This window comes from Nothobranchius furzeri, chromosome 14 (genome assembly GCF_043380555.1).
Source record: "Nothobranchius furzeri strain GRZ-AD chromosome 14, NfurGRZ-RIMD1, whole genome shotgun sequence".
NCBI classification, from domain to species: Eukaryota; Metazoa; Chordata; class Actinopteri; order Cyprinodontiformes; family Nothobranchiidae; genus Nothobranchius; species Nothobranchius furzeri.
This window is the reverse complement of record NC_091754.1, coordinates 48,850,454-48,871,625: the sequence shown is the minus strand read 5'-3', so window position 1 is coordinate 48,871,625 and position 21,172 is coordinate 48,850,454. Positions and strand designations below refer to the sequence as shown.

General features: G+C 42.0%; 1 protein-coding gene across 4 annotated transcripts in view; it reads left to right on the top strand.

The window, feature by feature from the left end:
• The window catches only part of LOC107381121 (fibroblast growth factor 14), a 77,505-nt gene that overhangs the window by 34,921 nt on the left and 21,412 nt on the right, over positions 1-21,172 (top strand). For 3 of the 4 annotated variants that reach the window (XM_015952672.3, XM_070544182.1, XM_070544181.1), the window contains exon 2: positions 16,425-16,535. In XM_015952672.3, the coding sequence (XP_015808158.1) occupies positions 16,425-16,535 (111 nt within the window). Of the gene's footprint in view, positions 1-3,472; positions 3,807-16,424; positions 16,536-21,172 lie in introns of those variants that run through there. The other variant, XM_015952673.3, reaches the window with a different exon arrangement.

Here is a 21,172-nt window from a genome sequence, read left to right as displayed (position 1 = left end):
CCACGAGGATCAATCTGGTGTGCCACCCTAACGTTTTACCTGGCCCATGGCCACCCCTTTTCTGGGCGCGCCACTGCCCAGGGGAACAGATGTTGTGCTGAAATGTGTTACTCCAACGAAAACTGTTTCCCTACCTGTTTTTCTCTTGTCGTCCAAGCCTCAGGTGTTTACGTGAGTGTTTTGTGAACGTCATTAATAATCAAATGTTCTGCCTAAGCCTATTTGTCGAACACATAATTTACTCGTGACATCATGACATATGAGGTACCTGTTGTCTTTAGGCAGGCGCCATCGCTTATGGTTTTTAAGTCTCACATAAAGACTCATTTTTATGTGATGGCGTTTCAGCATAGGGATCAACACTGCCTTGGTCTTTTGTTGTTTTGTTTTTTTATCTTGTTGAACATGTTTTTATGATTGTTTCCTGTTTTTATTCGACTTTCTCTTAAAGTTTTATAATAGTTTTTATTTATTTATTTTTTATCTTTCTTTAATGTTCCACGACACTAGTTCTAATCGTGTGTGTTGTGGTTGTGTTCAACAAGAACAGCCCCAATTCACAGCTAAGGAACCCGTTTTGACGGGGTAACGCATTATGACGTAACACCTGCTAAGTGGCGTTTCAGTAACTGACTCCAGACAGCCCACCGGGCGGCCGGGTCCGGTCCGGTGAAGAGAACCGGTTGTGTGATAGCGCTGTTGGCGCGCGGATCCGGTGGTCTCCGGACAGCTATCCCGGTCTACAGTGTCAAATCACCAGAACGCCCATCTTGCACATCCGGTCCTTCCTTTCAAAATAAGAGTGAAACGTTTTTAAGTAGCCCAATGGGTTTATGATATTATTGGTGAACATAAAAAATATTTAGCACACACTGAGTCTTTATTTTAATTACATTTATTTTGGCTGTTGGCTAAAATGAAAGCTATAAATTAATTGACTACAGATTTTTCTTTACATAATAAGATGAATTTGATATTTTTAACCTTTTATTAGTGTTTGTGTCATTCTTTTCTCTCTTTTAAAAAAAAATCTGCAACAAGGATTGGGTTAAGTTGGGTGTGACCATCAGGGTATCTAAAAATGATTTGTGTTGCTTAGTGATTAAAAAATCTAGCTACATAATGAAGCTGTTGAATAATGATTAAAGGTAACTTTCGTTTAAAAAATGGCTACATTTTAAAATCATGCATTCTAATATAGCCTATCTGTTGAATAAAAACCAATTTAAAAGACCCACCAAAAGTTTATTAATTGACAGTTATGACATGGCACTTAATTTGTGGGAAACAAATTGCTGTTTATTGTCAATAATACTTGGTGTATATCAAACAGAAACTTTACATTTGCTACTCATTTTTGGTACTGATCATGACATCATTCTCATATCGACAAAAATTTACTTTGAATTTCTGAAAAAAAGGAAAGGTGTGAAACTTAGTTGGGTTTAATTGGCAACATAAATAAGAAATTTAAGTAGAAACAAGAACTTTAAATTTTAACTTAGCATAACATATATTTCTGAATATTTCAAATTCAATTTTCAATTTCTTTAAGGTTAAATTGTCACATCAACTTTTGATCATTTATTTTCCCTGGAATTGGAAAAGTTTGCTTAATTTTCAAATTTCACATTTGGTGGTTGTTCCAGTATTATTTTTGTGACAGATATGAAATGGTAGCATAGCCTAGAAATCTAGACAGACAAAAGCCGGTGCAGAGTGATTTTGCTCAGCAAGGTCGAGCTAGCCACGCTCCATTAGAGCTTCAGCAGGCCCAACAGGATTGTGCCTTTCCAGTCAACATTGCTCCATCAGTTAGATGGACGGGATGTTACTGCAACTGAATGAAAAAACAAAAATAAATGGCTCATTTGAAACAGCATTGGCATTAACTTTGGACTATTTAGACAAGCATTTCACTGACTCAAGAGGATTGAGGCACCTTAAGTGACGGTGTGTAGTTTTTACCGTTAATCTCTGGAAATATCCATCGAAATGTTGCTGAAAAGGAATTAAAGAGCAAGTCATGCCCTACCAGAATATTACTCCACTCCCACTTCCTGTTTGATAAATGCAACAAATGCTGTTGCCTAGCAGACCGAGAGGGCGGAGCCGCTAACAAATACACACACACACACACACACACACACACACACACACACACACACACACACACACACACACACACACACACACACACACAGAGAATCACAGCAACTGCAGCAAGATTAGACACACATTTATATATTTTATCAGAAAAAAAGTTGATTTGGAAGTTACTTGCTTTTTAAATGATGCCAGTTGAAAAAAATTGGCGGCTCCGTAACATTTAAATGTAAAAATTGAGCTTAAAATACATAGGCACAGTCTCTGGGCGACGCTACGTTAGATGTGATGTTTCCTTCTAGGTGAGCCTGTGGGGACAAAAACATTTACTGATTTGTAACAAGCAGATACAAAATTTTTGCCATTCATAAACTCTGTTGTTTTACACGTTTAGCCCTTTGTTCGTGGCCGGTGATGAACAGGGGTATGATGTGCTTGTCATTTTGCAGAAGGTTGAAAGATCTGATTACACATTGGAAAATTGCGCTCCCAGGGATTTTGACCCTAATGGCCACCCTTTGATAAGGTCTTACTCGAACACAAAAATAGAGCTTGCTTGCTAAGATTTAGGTATGTATTGCCACCCCCTGACAAGGAAAAATACACATTGTCACTTAAGTAGGATGCACTACGGTGTGACTACCTTGTACTGACATCAGTAGCGGTGAGTACATCATGTTGTTTGTTGTCCAATGCAATGTGGAGACAGTTTGAAAGACAACCGTAAGTTCCACCCCATGGCTGAGCTCTGGCTATGGGTCGTGGCCAGACCAGATATTCACATATATAAGGCTTGCCACTAATGTAGTTACCTTTGGTCTGCAGCTAATTTCTGCTGCATCTATAACACTCTATGTAAAAACATATCTCAAAAGCATTTAAAATGGGCACAACGATCATTTAAAGACCATGATCTTGTGGAGAAAGCGCAAGTCTTCTGAGCTTTAATTTTGAAATGCAACAGGCTTGGTTTCCGGTGACGCTCCGTGTGACTCCCGCCAGTTTGACGCAGCTGGAGCGGCTCGCGGAGGCACGCGCGCCGCGCGCTTCAGCCAGCGGAATACAAACAGACCCTTTTCTCCTCCGAGAGGAGAACAAGACTGCCTTGTGGAGCGTCTCAGGCGCATGTTGGGGTGTCTTCCGCTCGTGCCGCCTGTTGACCACCATGGGAGCAGAAAGTAACCGACTGGGTTCGGGAGGACGGGCTGGAGGAGCCGCTCACTGACAGTTGTTGTCATCTGCCTGACAGACAGACCGCCCGGTGAAACGTGACGGACAGGTAACCCGCTGCGCCTCCCAGGTCTATGGCCTGAAGGAGAACAGGAACGGAGAGCATGCTGTGAGGTGAGGGCTTCGTTTTTGACTTCACCGTGTAAGCATGGGATTGCCCTAGCCGGTGAGAAGACCGGAGGTTAGTGTCTGAGTCTGTCTGCGCTCCGTCCCCTCCGGCGGACAGCGAGGAGACTGGAGACGGGGGGCGGGTTGCGTCGCCTGTTTCGGCGGAGACATGGCAGCGGCCATAGCCAGCGGTTTGATCCGCCAGAAGCGGCAAGCAAGAGAGCAACACGCCCACCGACCGACCGCTCACCGGCGGCGGAAGAGCCCCGGTAAGAAGCAGGGGCTGTGCAACGGGAACCTGGTCGACATCTTCTCCAAAGTCCGGATATTTGGCCTGAAGAAGAGGAGGCTAAGGCGGCAAGGTGTGAGGGTGCGGGGGGCAGATGCATGCATGCACACACACTCGCTTTCCATTCACGCCCTTGCTAGTGCGCGCGCGCGCACGCACACACACTTGAGATGCAGACTGACAGAGTCGTCCTTTCTCCCCTCGTCTTGGTCGCGCGCGCGCACGCACGCACGCACACGCGCGCGCACACACACACACACAATCTTTATCACTCTCTCTTTCTCTCTCTCTGTCATGTCTTGTAGTGATCCTATGCTTCACCAGTTTCCAGGTGCATCCATTATTGAAGCCACAGATTAGTCTGTCTGGTCTCACCCTGCTGTCTGCCAATCAACTCATCAGCTCATCATTTAAAGAGTGGCCAGACTTTTGCGCCCCCCCCCCCCCCCACACACACACGGAAAGAAACAATCTTCTTTTATGCATGAAGATCTAAGATCCAAATGTTCAACCAGTCAGATCCAAAGTCCCTCCAAGATCCAAATGGTTGCTGAATCCCGGGACGGATCCGGCCGTCAGCGGAATGAGGAGTGATTGCTGGTGCTGTAGCAGTGAATGCAGATTAATGAGAATGTTGTGATTGTGGAAGGCGTTCGACATCACAGAGATAAGTGGCGTTCTAATCAATTGATTGTGTGAGAAACCAGCAGGTGATGGTGGATTGGGGGGGGGGGGGTAGTAGATGGCAGCAGGAAACAAGAGGAAGGGAGGGCACAGAGAGAGGGAGGTGGATGGAAGGTGAACAGGAAGAATGAGGTTTTTACTAAAGCTGCACCATGATGGTGGAAGGGAATGTCAAAAATCTGACACACACCGAGCGTGTTAGAAGTTCAGACGTTTTCCGCGGTCTGTGAACTCACCATTGCCAAGAGTTTGAGATGAATCTGCATCTGCAGATTACAGCCATGCATCTCTCGTTCCCATTGAGGATCTAATCTAACATTTTAGCTCTAGATGTGTTTTCTCCAGGTTCTTTTCTCTGTTCCATCTTTCCCACCTTCTCCTGTTCTTCTGGCCTCCTCCCAGCTTCATGTTCTATTTAACTTCATACGTTCCTTCCTTTTTCTTCTCTACACTGCCATCCTCCCTTCTCTCACTTCTGATCCCACCTAACCCAAGTCTTCCCCTTCCTCCATCATTTTCCTTTTTTAGAGCATCTTTCCAGACGTTCCCCTTTCTTCTCCCTAATCCCCCCTACACACACACACACACACACACACACACACACATACCTAACCTCAGATCTTCTCACCCCTCCTTCCAGCTTCATTTTCACTTTATTCCCCTCTTTTCTTCCCCCTTTCTCCACACCTCCTGCTTTCAGCTCTTCCCCCGTCTGTGTTCTCAGCTGTGAGAGCGGCTGGCGGAGGCTTGGCCGCGATCTCCTGACAGAAAAACCTGCCAACATCCCCCACTGTCTTCCAGAGGTTTTGTGAAGGAGAGATTCACAGATGAAATCAGTTCTGATATGATGAGAAGCTCGCCTCATACGCGGTTTAGTCTGATTTCTGTTTCATTCTTCCAGAAACGGATCAGATTCTGACATCTTCAATCCAAACAAAAACATAAATATTGCCTTTCTGTGCAATTCCCCTAGAATTCCTGATTGCCAAGTCAAACCAGCCGAGGAAAGGATTCTCTGATCCTACACGACCTCACTGAAACCTCTTTAGGGAAGTTTGTATCCATAAATTCTTATTCTGATATAAAAAGATCTTTTATTATACAGTTTATTATAGCAGATGCCATATGGAAGCAACAAGGTCAGACTGCTTGTGACCACATGTTCGGATTTCCTTCTGCTCCAATCTGACGTTTGACAGGCAAATAATAGAAAACTGCACAACACGCATGATACAAAAAGCATTAAGTTAATTCAAAAAAGGTCCAGATGCAAAGTCCTTTCAATCCAATTTAGGGATGTAAGAAAATATCGATATGGCAATATATCGTGATATTTTTCCCAGCAATATTATATCGATATTCAAAAGCCGTGCATCAATTTATTTTTAATTTACATGTTAATATGTGTTTTTTCTTTTCTTTTGGTGCAATTCAAATGCCGGCCACTAGTTGGCAACAGTGTGCAATGAATTTTGTTTCCACCATTGAAATGTAAATCCCTCTGTTATGGTTCAGATATCTCACGTTAAACATGTTACGATCAGTTTGGACTGTTTGTTGAATTTTCTACAACAAATTCAGTCTAAAAACTCACTAATATCGTCTGACTGAATGTATCGCAATAAGTCACGATATATCGTATCGTCTCCCCTGTATCGTGATACATATTGCCAGAATTTCACCATTACAGATTCCTAGTCTAATTAGTGAAAGTCGCACTATGATATCGTCCCTTCAGCACACTTCCCAATCCTGAGCAAGCACTAGGCGACAGTGGGAAGGAAATCACCCTTTTGACAGGAAGAAAGCTCCAGCTGATCCAGAACCAGCAACAAGAGGGGTGGGGGAGGGAGGTGTGGTGATAATTTAAGAGATCAGTAGATCCTCAGCAGTTTGAGCGAATAGCTGCATAACCAAAGGGATGAGCCATGATGAACCAGTCTGTCTACATTACTAACTTGTTTCAGCTCAGGCTTTCCATTACAACCTAAAAATGGCTCTAGTGGGGGGAGGGGGTGTTCACTTGTAAGCGTGAAGTGATGTGCATGTGGTATGCAACCCGAAAACACAACAATGACGGACATGGTGGTGATGACAACAACTGCCTGAAAACTGTGGAGATAACAGTGACTCCACCCCCTAGCCAGTCAGAGACTGACGGCTGCTGACGTTGTTTTTGGCCCAGCTTGGCATGCTTAACTTTAGCATAACTAAAGGGATGAATCGGGATACTTCAGTATGTCCTCCAGCAGTCTAAAGCCTCATTCACAACAAGTATGGAAAGGATGCGGTCTGGAATCTGTAGGCGTCTGCATAGAGCAGAAACCATTTAGTGTCAGAGCATTCACACCGGCTGCAGAGAAGATCTAGATGCAGAGCGGATCTGGATGCAGAGCAGATCTGAATGCAGAGCGGATTCGGATGCAGAGCAGATCTGGATGGAGAGAGGATCCGGATGCAGACCGGATCCATTCAGATTCAGAGCGGATCCCAATGCAGAGTGGATCCATCCGGATGCAGAGTGGATCCATCCGGATGCACAGCGAATCTGGATGCAGAGCGGATTCGGATGCAGACCGGATTCGGATGTAGAGCGGATCCGGACGCAGAGCGGATCTGGATGGAGAACGGATCCGGATGCAGAGCAGATCTGGATGCAGAGCGGATCCGGATGCAGAGCAGATCCAGACGCAGAGCGGATCCGGATGCCGAGCAGATCTGGATGGAGAGTGGATCCGGATGCAGATCGGATCCATCCGAATGCAGATCGGATCCATCTGGATGCAGATCAGATCCATCCGGATGCAGAGCGGATGTGGATGCAGACCGGATCCAGATGCAGAGCAGATTTTGGAAAGTTCCCACATGGAGTCTGTTTTTTCTGTGCGTAGGATGCAGATTGTCATGAAGTTAAAGATATCGACAGGGATATCGGTTTACAGCACACGTTAGGTTTCAAGTATAAGTATTTAAGTGAGTTGGTTCTCTCGGGGGAACAAGCTTCCAGATTCGCTCCGCCTCTCACAGGGTTAAAAAATAACATTCTGCTGCATCATTGAATGTTCCAATTTTATTTTCAATTCATCTTTCTGCTTCGGTAAATAATTCATTTTTAATCATATTTCAGTTGGAATGATTCAGCTTCATTCCTATTGGCCAACAGAAAAACAAGATTGATGCTTTATAATACTTAAAGCCAATAAAAATCTAAACCTTTAGTTAGTGACTTAGTTAAAGATGACACATGTACAAGTGATGGAACGCTGACCTGTCCAGGGCGTCCCCCGGTGACCACTAAAGATGGACTCCAGCTCCCCGGGACATTAATGAGGACAAGGCGGTTAGAACAACGGATAGATGGGTATTAATAAGCTCTGAAGTCACTATCTTATTGGTTTTTAGCTGTCGGAGAGAGAATCTTAAGGTAATCTGCTCATTTCAGTTGGAATCACACTTTCAGCCAGAAAGAATTAAGACAACATTAAGACAGTTTGATACTTGTCCACAGAATCTTTAAAACAACACAATAATGAGAGTGCATTAGGCAGAGCTGCATCATGGTGGAGGTAAAATAACCTTTTCTACAATCAGCAGTGGATTATTTAAAACGTAACGCTGCCGTTGCAGAGGAAGTGTGTGAGGGCTCTGGTTTGACGTCAGGGTAACTGTCGCTGAGACTTTTTAGGACACAAAAATCCATCATCAGATATTCGCTGTAAGACAGTGGCAGCAGGTCAAATCGCACCTGCAGCTGACCTGGATCAGAAATGGCTCCGCACGCCGATCTGCTCCGCGCTGAAGCCATGGCTCGTGACGGCGGGAGTTTTCCACACACCTTTGCCTGAACTGGGTGTTCCCACGCCTCCTTACTGGTGAGTGGTGGAACCAGCTCCATCAGTGAACCCCACTGGTTTCCTCTCACGTATTTACCTGATGCATCCAGGTACGGATTTGTTTTAAATCTGCTCCACATGCATATTAATCAGCTGTTTACGGAGCTGGCCTGGTGCCTTTAATCACTCGTCAAGCTGAGCCGAATGAGGAGAAAACGGTTACAGTGAATTGCAGCGTAGATTCCTCACATGGGGTGTGTGTGTGTTTGTGTGTGTGAGAGAGCTCCTGTGCCGTTTCATGCAGCGTTTAACTGCATGTAGACTCAGACGGGAGCAAATGAACAGACTTTAAAAAGACACGTCAACCCCCCCCCCCTCCCCCCTCAGCTGATTGTTAAAGCGGATTGGAACATCGTGTGTGTGTGTGTGTGTGTGTGTGTGTGTGTGTGTGTGTGTATGGGGAAATACCCGTTCTCTGGAACAGTCTGGGATATGAGACTGTTGCCATGGTGATGCGAGAATGGGAATTTCCCTGGTAACAATAAAAAAAGGGAGAGACTGGGAGATCCTGGGAAAAGTGGGAATATTGCCTTGATGATTCCCAGGAGCGTCACTGTGACAAGGTATGTATATATATATATATATATATATATATATATATATATATATATATATATACACACGTATATGTATATATGTACATACATATATATACATACAAATAAATGACATCATGATACACACAAGGTACTGGAGAGGAGGGTCCGATCGATAGTTGAATCTCAGATAGAGGAGGAGCAATGTGGTTTTCGTCCTGGCCGTGGAACTGTGGACCAGCTCTATACCCTTGCAAGGGTGATGGAGGGGGCATGGGAGTTTGCCCAACCAATCCACATGTGCTTTGTGGATTTGGAGAAGGCTTATGACCGTGTCCCCAGGGGCACCCTGTGGGGGACGCTCCAGGAGTATGGGGTGGGTGGCTTTCTGTTAAGGGCCATTCAGTCCCTTTACCAGAGGAGCGTGAGTTTGGTCCGCATAGCCGGTAGTAAGTCGGACCTGTTCCCAGTGAGGGTTGGACTCCGCCAGGGCTGCCCTTTGTCACCGGTTCTGTTCATCACTTTTATGGACAGAATTTCTAGACGCAGCCGTGGTGTGGAGTGTGTCGAGTTTGGTGGCAGGAGAATCTCGTCTCTGCTTTTTGCGGATGATGTGGTCCTCCTAGCTTCATCCAGCTCAGACCTTCAGCTCTTGCTGGGTAGGTTCGCGGCCGAATGTGAAGCGGCTGGGATGAGGATCAGCACCTCCAAATCTGAGACCATGGTTCTCGACCGGAAAAGGGTGGCTTGCCACCTCCGGGTCGGGGGAGAGGTCCTACCTCAAGTGGAGGAGTTTAAGTATCTCGGGGTCTTGTTCACGAGTGAGGGTAGGAGGGATCGGGAGATCGACAGGCGGATTGGTTCGGCGTCTGCAGTGATGCGGACGCTGAGCCGATCTGTCGTGGGGAAGAGGGAGCTGAGCCAGAAAGCCAGGCTCTCGATTTACCGGTCGATCTACGTCCCAATCCTCACCTATGGTCATGAGCTTTGGGTAATGACCGAAAGAACGAGATCGCGGATACAAGCGGCCGAAATGAGTTTCCTCCGTAGGGTGGCCGGGCTCAGCCTTAGAGATAGGGTGAGGAGCTCGGACATTCGGGAGGGACTCGGAGTAGAACCGCTGCTCCTCCGGATCGAAAGGAGCCAGTTGAGGTGGTTTGGGCATCTGGTCAGGATGCCTCCTGGACGCCTCCCCGGGGAGGTGTTTCGGGCATGTCCTGCCGGCAGAAGGCCCCCGGGTCGACCCAGGACACGTTGGAGAAGTTACATCTCCAATCTGGTCCGGGAACGCCTTGGGGTCCTGCCGGAGGAGCTGGTGGACAAGGCCGGGGAGAGGACGGCCTGGAGCTCCCTAGTTGGGATGCTGCCCCCGCGACCCGGACCCGGATAAGCGGAGGAAGACGACGACGACGACGATATATATATATATTTTTTTTGGGGGGGGGGAGTAGGAAAAGCAATAGATCAAGGTGAATGAATAATGGATCATTTCTGATGCATTGAAGCAGAGAATAAATAAATAACTAAAGCATCATTCAGGGCCATTATAGTTTTAAAAAATCCCATTATTACACAGCAATTTTTTAAAGAGTTTATTATAAATAATAATTCATTAAAAAATACAAATAAAAAAGATTCATATTTGTGTTTCACACAAATCTTCTCTGGCTGCTTATTTTAATGAATTTTTACATTTTCAGTCAGTTTTATACCATTTCTCCACACTTTACAAAATTAGTGTGATCTGCTGTTAAAACACAGAACAAAAGACAAAGTAAAGAAGAAAAAGATTATATGGATTGATTTAAATGGTGACAAAAGAAACCAATAAGATTAATTTTGGACAATAAATAAATGTTTTGGGTGTAAAACCTTTAAAACCGTCAAGAATAACAAACAATAAAAACACAATTATAACGTGAATAAAGTTGAAAGGGCAAATAAGCAGATGAAATATGTAGAGGAACATTTATATAATAAAAAAATATTAATTTATAATTATATTTATCATATGGTTCCCCCCCAGCAGACATTTTTCATAAATAAATGACATCATGATATGAAACTTATTTAAACACATTTTATTATACATTATTGTTATTATCAGATGAATCTGATACTTAAAACCCTTTGAAAATGGAGTCAAAACTTGTTATTATAAATGTTGTTTTCAATATAAATGTTTTAAATAAAAATAAAGTATTTTTGTCCAAATTTAACTCAAGATGATTAAGATTTTTTCCCTTACTGGTCAAAACTGTATCATGTACATATTTAGTCAAAACAAAAATGCAAAGATTTTAAAAACATCTTTAATACAATCAACCTCTATTTCTAATATTTCACAAATAATATTTTTACACAGATGTACTTATGTATGTACGTATGTACTTATACATGTATGTATGTCCTTAAATATGTATGTACGTATGTACTTATACATGTACGTATGTACTTATATATGCATGTGCGTATGTACTTATATATGCATATATAAGTACATACATACATGCACATTTACATAAGTACATAAGCATATGTACGCGTTTGTACTTATATATGTATGTACTTATGTACTTATACATGTATGTATGTATGTATGTACTTATACATGTATATATATCCTTATATATGCATGTACGTATGTACTTATACATGTACGTATGTACTTATATATGCACGTACGTGTGTCCTTATATATGCATGAATGTATGTACTTATGCATGTACGTATGTACTTATATATGCATGTACCTATGTACTTAAATATGCTTCTAAGTGTGCCCTTAAGCATGCACATGTGTACTTATATATGCATGTACGTGTGTACTTATATATGCATGTACGTATGCACTTATGTAGTGGGTTCGTCCTACACCACTTGCAGAAAAGGTTCCACAACGGAAAATAATCTCGGCCAAGCTGGTAGTCAGGAAGTCGTGTATTTATTTACACACCTAGGATCCCAAAGTGCAAAAATCATGCTGACATTTACACAGCAAAAAAAAGTATTTATAATGAGCTCAGTCCAAACAAAAATAATTCCCCGCTTTCTTATTGTCCCAAGCATTTCTCATTCAGCATATTTGCCCCAAAACGCCGACAGTCTGCCGGTCCACACACACCTTTCTCTCATTCGGCAATTACCCCCTTATCTCTCATTCCGCCCCACCCATCTCCTTTTATCAGTGAAAACCCACATTTCATGCATAGACACAATTAGCGTGTTACATTCCCTTCCCGGTTACTTGGTAACCGAACCAGGGCAGACTCCACTCGGCTACACAGAGAATCACAAAAATATTTAAAAATTCATTTCAGACATCAATATGGGCACATCGAAGTGTGCACCCCTGGGTGTGCCACATACTGAGGAAACGAAAACGTGTTTTCATGGGACAGGGCTGCCCCATCACAACTTATATATGCATGTATGTGTGTCCTTACATATACATGTACTTGTGTACTTATATATGCATGTACTTGTGTACTTATATATGCATGTACTTATGTACTTATATATACATGTACTTATGTACTTATATATACATGTATACGTGTCCTTATATATGCATGTACGTGAGTACTCATATATGCATGTACGTATGTACTTATATATGCATATGGGTATGTACTTATATATGCATATATAAGTACATACATACATGCGCATGTACGCATTTGTACTTACATATTTATGTACGTATGTACTTATACATGTATGTACTTATATATGCATATATAAGTACATACATACATGCGCATGTACACATTTGTACTTACATATTTATGTACGTATGTACTTATACATGTATGTACTTATACATGTATGTACTTATACGTACTTATACATGTATGTATGAATGTTTATTTCTTCATATGAAACTTGTGAATTCACTCGTTCATTTAATATGTATTCTTTTAAAATGAGTTTGCAGCTTCTTATAAGAAATGGTTCCTTCAGTCATGGCCTGTTATATTTGATTTTACCGTATGTTAATTCAGCTATTTGATTTTATTGTCTGTTCTTAATGAAATTCACCTCAATTCCCTCATTTATTTACTCCTCCGGTGTGAAAAATTGGACCTTACTGATGAATAGAGGTCATTTATACTTAAAAAAACATCCTCTCAATCGAACTGCGAAACCTTGCAGCATTGTTGTCATCTGAGTCACAACAACAGGCTGCAAACGCAGCCCGTTATTAAACGAAACCCACCTCATAACATTTTCCAAAGCCAGGCTGGAGAACTGACACTCTTCGTTCTCCTCAGCCTTCGTTTGAATACAAAAACACATTTTCTGCTCCGTCTTAATGGTGTCATAATGTCACACGCCACAAAGGGATGAGAGTCAGTAAATGACATTTTTAGCCATTTTCTGAGGCCACGCAGGACAAAGAGCAGCAGCGTTTATCATAAACCCACATGAATCACCACCACTGTTAGTCATAAAGACGTGCTGGGAGGAGATAAACACAGTTGGAGTTATTGATCGTATAGGTTGTCACAATATTTTTATTATACGTCACGGCCGGATGGATTATGGACCGTCTGTCTAGCCAAGCTAATCGTTTTCATTGACAGACCCACACAACAGGCTAAGTTGCGTGCTGGGAATGGTGGTTCGGAGCCTCGGCGGCTCCTCTTTCCTCCTCCTCTCCTGCTGCACAAGATGGATCCTTCACAGAGAAAGGAAACACACCTCACACACACTCTCACGCTGCCGAAAGCAGAACTGGGTCAATCTTGGCTCGTTTCTGTCTCCGTGCATTAGGGTATACCTTCACCCGTTCTGCCTCTCACATCCTCAAAAGGGGATTCCCACATTCATTATCACTGCAGAGTCACTGGTGTGTTTCACGGAGAGAGGATGGGCGTGGTCGCGTGTGTGTGTGTGTGTGTGTGTGTGAGAGAGAGAGAGACGGGTCATATTAAATGACCAAAGCAAAGATTTTAGGAAAATTACTCGGAGATCTATCTTGGGATCTCATTAGTGTGAAAATTGCTCTAATTAATCATTACTGGGAGATTTTAATCAAACTGTTAAGTTCGTTGCAGTTTCTAAGGGACAAATGTGTTTTTATCTATATTACTTTTTAGTTTATTATGATTCTTCCCCTTTTTGAGTGTTTCAGATACAGCACTTTTGCCTCTAGACACTCTCAAGGTGCCCTTTACACTGACTCACTCAGCTGCTGCACATTTCCCTCTTGGGTTGTCCTGGAGGTGATATTTAAGCCTCTCCTATGCGTGGGCATTAGGGCAAAAGTACGTCATCAGGGTTTGCTTTTGTAAAATTCACTATTTTTACATTCATGTTGAACTTTTAAAGAAGTCATAGAATTGGAAAGCACATTTAGCTTGTAGGGTTCAACAGTCGGACCATCGTCAACAGGCCGAGCCCTTCGCTGAGCGTGTTTTTGGAGGGTTCATCTTTAGGTCTGTGGGTTAAGGACATTCCATATTTCTGGGTCAAACCGGTGAATTTTTGCAAGACTTTTTATGTACATACACACTTTATATGTGATTAGAAGTAATGTCTAGCTCACCATTCAAAGTCTCTTGTCGTGGACAGAATAAAGCCATAAAGCCAAAGATCCAATAAAGTCACTCCAAAAAGGAGTTAATGGTTCTCAACAAGTCTTATGTTCACAATCCAACATGATATCTCGTAGAAAACATTACAAAAATCCTTCATATAAGCTTCAAACTTCATTAGCTGGTCCAACAGGTGAAAAGTTGACCTCTATTGGCCGATAGGTCAGAAGTACCGCCCCCCATTCTTAAGTGTTACTAACCAATTACAGCACTGTGTCCATCCATTCATGCATTTTCCTACACTTGTCCAGTGTCGGGTCACGGGGTCAGCCATGTAAGCTGAGAGGTCCAGACTTGTTGACTAACAAGGAAATGTTGATCTGAAGCACGAGGAGCTCTTGTGGTCTGCTTCTACAAATGGAAATTAAGAAAGACTGTGATTGGTGGATTGCTGTGTGCAGTGGGTGTCAGGCCCACAAAACATCTAAACATCACCTGCATGAATCATATTTTTCTTTAAACATCACAGATTATTTCTATTGCCCAAACATATTACCTTGTTGTTGTTGAAGATAGGAAGCTTGAGTTGTCAAATGTACCATACCTAAAATCTTTGCTGTCTTATAAATAAATAAATAATAAATAATATAAAAACACATAATAATATAAATAGTATCAATAAATATTGGTTATTGACCATAGCAGCAGTTTTAGTATTGGAAATGACTCGGCACAAATTTTCCCTGGTTGCGGAGAACTGTCTGAGAAAGAGAAAACAATTCACACAGGGTCACCAGACCTGGGCCAAAAGAGACTGGAAACACCTTCCCTGGTCTGGTGGTTGAGTCAGAAATCAGTGTCACCAACATAGAAGCATGGATCCATCCTGCCTTGTATCACTGCTTCCTGTTCTGATCCCACCTAGGACCCCTCAGTACCACCTGGGTCTGGTTTAAACACCACAGCCTACCTGAGTATGGTTGCTAACCACGCCCATCCCCTCATGGACCTGTCTTCAGAAGGCTACTTCTAGCAGTAGCCATTTTACCTTTGTTTAGCTTCTTTATTTCATAAAGCCATGAGGCAGTTGGTGTGTTTTCTTCCTGGATATATAAATCACAGGCAGCGGAAACCCAAGAAGTGTTTGGTTTTTCAGGTCTGCGGTACATTACAAAGCAAAAAACAAAACAATGGGATGATAACCTTGTTGTCTGACTAATAGAATTCATGGTGACATTTTACTCCACCTTCCTGCATACTTGCATAATTAAAATCCTAACATTTCACGAAGGAGCACATATCTGCATCCTCTCATGTCAGATTTCTAGCCTAAGACGAAGATCTTTTTCCTCTTATACACTTTAGCAAGACCATGCACGATGATAGCACTTTGAAATTGGGCTGCTAATGTCTCTTCATGACTACGACACCAAATATTTGCTCCAGATCTGAAAAATTGACCGTGTTAAGGTCATTTATGACTGTCGGCCATCTTTATCAAGACACAAATCGTTTGGTGGCAGGTGACGTCTAGTCCAGGACACATCATACCAGTTCAAAATCCCAAAACACAATCAACTAAATCCATTAATGTGTTAGAAAAACTTTCTTTGTATAATTTCTTGCAAACAGATGTTGCGCTGTAGCTGACAAATCAATAAACCGGGCCACTGTGTTGAGTCGGAGGAAACACTAAGCTACTGTAAGGGCTTGCGATTCACTATCAGCGCTTCAGCAATAATTTATCAATATTATTCAAGTGGAGCAACAACCACAAAGGACGGATTAGTCCAGGAATCCTGTAATGGATTGGATGTGCTTGACTGGGCTCTCCATAAGGAAATCCCCCAGGGTTACACCAGGTCACACTGCTCCAGCAAAGCCATCTTCCAAATCAAAGGTGCCCTCAGGAAACTCTGCATAAATGACCAAATTCGGTTCCACATTAGCGTGTTAGAAAAAAGAATTGTTGAAACAGTTTGACGTCCTTCAGTAAAGACGAGCGTTTTACCAACAATTCCATCTTCTTGTCCCGTAGAACCGCAGCTGAAGGGCATCGTGACCAGGTTGTTCTGCAGACAGGGCTTCTATCTCCAGATGGGCCAGGATGGAAATCTGGACGGGACCAAAGACGACAGCACCAACTCCTGTGAGTAAGCGCGCGCGCGCGCACACACACACACACACACACACACACACACACACACACACACACACACACACACACACACACACACACACACACACACACACACACACACACACACACACACACACACACACACACACACACACACACACACACACACACACACACACACACACAGGGATTTTTGTGGTGGAAATGTTGCCACAGCAACATCAGGCTCTTTCAGTGTCTGCGCTCTGGTTTCAAGTATTAGAAACTGAAAATGTTCCAGTTCTCGATGTGATCATAAACAAACTGTGCAGATGCACCCTTCATTCAGTCCCATTGATCTGGATAAAAGCTTGTTGGGGTGTTGCTGCAGATGGAGGCATGAGTGAGTGTAATTATAAAGGAGGCACTGAAAGATTAATGACAGGTTTGAAGTGGTTCTGTTTGTTTTGGGCTCAGAGACCAACTGTTCAGCTAAAGGCAACATGTGGCTCTGCACAAACAGTTCGTTTTATTTTTTATTCTTGCACATTCTGTTGGACCTCTGAAGCCAAAGCAGCCTTCCCGGAGGAGCTGTAGATGGATACGTTAATAATCAGAAAACCTTTTGCAATAATTGAAAGGAAGACGCTGAGAGAAAGTCGAATTGGCTGAGCTGATTGGTGGATACAGTTTTATTCTCTGTTTAATCTTTTGAGAAGGGTAGGAGATATATCGGTCCACCTACCGATATATCGGTAGACCGATACACCGGTCTGCCTGCCAATAGAACGATATACTGGCCCACCTACCGATATATTGGTAGATCGATATACCGGTCCACCTACCAATAGAACGATATACTGGCCCACCTACCTAAATATCGGCAGATCGATATACCGGTCCACTTACCATTATATCGGTAGATCGACATACCGGTCCACTTACCATTATATCGGTAGATCGATATACTGGTCCACTTACCATTATATCAGTAAATCAATATACCGGTCCACTTACCATTATATCAGTAAATCAATATACCGGTCCACTTACCATTATGTCGATAGATCGATATACCGGTCCACCTACCGATATATCGGTAGATTGATATACCGGTCCACTTACCAATATATCGTTAGATCGACATACCGGTCCACCTACCGATATATCGGTAGATCGATATACTGGTCCACCTACCGATATATTGGTAGACCAATATACCGGTCCACCTACCGATATATCGGTAAATTGAAATTCCGGTCCACTAACCACTATATCAGTAGATCAATATACCAGTCCACTTACCATTATATCAGTAGATCGATATACTGATCCACCTACCAATATATCGGTAGATCAATATACCGGTCCACTTACCGATATATCGGTAGATCGATACACCAGTCCACCTACCGATGTATTGGTAGATATATATCTTGGTCCACCTACCGATTTAACATTGTATCGATATATCGGTCCACCTACCGCTAGATCGATCTACCGGTCCACCTACCGATTTAACATTAGATCGACATATTGGTCCACTAATATATTGATTTACCAATATATTGGACTGATGTTTACCATTTTTTTAATATAACGTATCAGCTGATATACCTCCTTAGTAAAGCTGAGTTAAAGTCAGGCACATCCTCAGGCAGCCTGGTTTTGCTACAGAATTTAATTTAAATATATATTTACCTTCCTGAATAACATCTACATAATAAATACTCTAAATCATTTTCAACTAAAATTTCATTTTATTTACCAGTTTTGAATATTTAAGACTTGGTCAGTTAACTGATTACTCTGACTAACTTCATTTAGATGTCTGCCTTTAACACTAAGCAAAGCATAGAATTAAGATTTAACGGTTGATTAAATTCGGTGTTCAACGACAGATTCAGCTTCAGAAATGTTGGGCATCAACTGAAGTTATTAAAGAGATTTCAGCATGAAAAAAAGGTGGAAAACATTTACATGTCCAAAAAAATTCGACTGTACATGACAGCCATTCGTTGACCATGTCTCCTACTTATCGGCAATAAAAAAATCTATATCAGTCAACCTCTACTTTTGAGGCTCTTTTTTCTGGGTTCTTTTTGTTTGATAAAACTGCAGAATTCACCCTAACCCTCTATAGGATGGGGTGCTTACAGGCTAAAATAACACTTATTCCACCTTAATTATCTCACAAAATCCTGTAATTACCTAAAAATAAAATCCATGCAGTTGTCATTCATTTAAAACCTCCACGACCTTGCAGTCTGTCAGAAATCTTTCTAAAATCGTGCTTTTTCACTTCTACATATTTTAAATGCACATATAGAATAATAAGGCTGCTATTAATGGAGCTTTTGTCATCAGTTTATTGACCCGTTTATTAAATAATCATTAATTCCTCAAGATGTAGATAAATAATATAATGAAACGATTTTAAAAAAATTGATCGATGATAAAATATTTTTCATTTTCTACTTTTGGATTCAATGTTCACACAGAATAGAGTTGTGTTTTAAAGTGTGGTGATTCATGAACAAAGGCTTTTAGTGAATTTTTTTTAATTAAATCAATTCCAAACACTGAATATTCAGCAGCTTTTTTCAATGTATTTTCATTTCCTGTTCAACATTAGCTTGAACTGGTAATAATAAAAAGATGGTGCTCATTTCTGCAATAATTGTATTGTTTTATGCCTTCTGTGTGTTTTTTATTATGATATAAAAAGTCCCAAGATGGAAAAGTCATCAACATCTGATGAAAACGAACGTGGGAGTACGATCTAAAAGAGGAATTCAAATAAATGAGAGCCTTGTTTTTCCTGATTTAAATAGATTTTAATAGACAGACAAGCCTGAAGGCCATAAAGCTGACAGAGGAAATAATGAAGACATCTGATTTCTCTGCCAAGAAAAATAAGTACTTAACGGTTTGTATTTCTTCTATGGTGGTGCCAGAAAAAAGAGCATGACAGGAGAAATACCAAGGCAGAAATACGGAGGTCCTAACTCCTGTGTTCCCGAGCATCCGCTTGGGAGGATGTGATCAAGGATCTGCTCTGTTTTATTTATGTTTGAGATTTTCTTCTGATTGGTCGGATGATCTGGTTATTTCAATCTTTCCTGCTGAGCCTCACGCCTCGTAGGGCTTTCTGCTGAAAGGATCTCACTTCCTCATCCAGCCAGCCTGATGTGAAAATCCCAGCTTAAGTAAAAAAAGAGTGAAAAGGGAACAAAGTGTGCAGAAAGGACGTGGAGGATAGTGGTTTCGGACAGGAGCTTATTTGCTTCTCCGTTAGTTTGCGTTTGAGAAATGTCAACGAGTAAAACGCAGCAAAAACACAATATTCATTCCTTCTGTTTGGAGGGAATCGGGATCATCTTCAGCCACAACTTGCGTCAGTTAGGGTCTTCCTAAGTTTTCCTTTTGTCAGGTCATCTAAAAAGTGTCTCGTTGATGGAACAAATGGCACAAAAGTCCAAGGTCATCAGCTGTCTGTTCCTTTACAATCACTGAGTGCTGCTCTTTAGATCTGACCTGATGGAGCTGAGACGAACCAGACCGTTAAAACGCACACAAAGGGACTGATGAGAAACTAGACCAGCTCTCGCAGATCGCCCATGTTACTTCTTACAGCTACATTATGTTTAAAAAGGTTAATTTATGAGATTAGGGCAGGGCGATATGGCCTCAAATCTATATTGCGATATAATCTAAAGCATGTGCGATAACGATATTTATTGCGATATATATTAAAATGACATGCTTTTAAAAATCCTCATGTGGCAAATATATTGTAGTAGAATAAAGACGTCCAAAAAGTGTGGACTGCTCCTCCTCCTCCGCCCTCTTCATGCTTGCAGTCACTGCCATTCTGTTGTCCCAATGTCGGCACGGGTGCACATCTTAGTGACGTCATATGTTATCACGGTAGAGCCAAAAAAATCTATCATTACCCAATTTTATATCGTTTCTACCTTATATTGTTAAATTGTCCACCCCTATTTGAGATGTATTTCTGTTCCATAGTTGGGAAATTAATTTGTTTACTTTGAAGGGAGGAGCTTAAATCACATACTGGAACCAGCCACTAGGGGGCTAGTCGTTAGGTCCATCACCGTCTGGGTTCGATGCCAGGCTATAGGTTCCAGCCCACCCAATTGGCCAAATAGGTGAGGAGCTCTGTTTGATTTGTTAAAAAAAAAAAAAAAACATCACGCTCCTGTTTAATTGACAGAACACATTATTTGTAGCAAACATTTGAGTTGACCATTCATTACGATATTTATATGCGCTTTGCATATTGCGAATGCTGATATCGCAATAACGATGTTTGCGACATATTGTGCAGCCCTACTCTTCACCCATTTGGCCAATCGGGTGGGTTCTCATAGGTTAGATGCCCGCCCCCGAGACAGACGGCACTTAATTTAGCAAATGCCTGAGTTAGCTTTGTTCTGCTCTTTCTGCTGATTCTGCTTTTCCCGGGATCCACTGATTGCCTTTTTTTTTTTGTTCATTTTCTTTTTCCCTTTCCTCACATTGTTTGCTTTTCTCATTTTTATGATTTTTTGTCATATTTTTTATTTCTTTGTTTTAGATAATTTTTGTTCCTGAGTTAAGCTTTTATTTAAGTAATATCGTCATCGCATTGTTAATCACTGTTA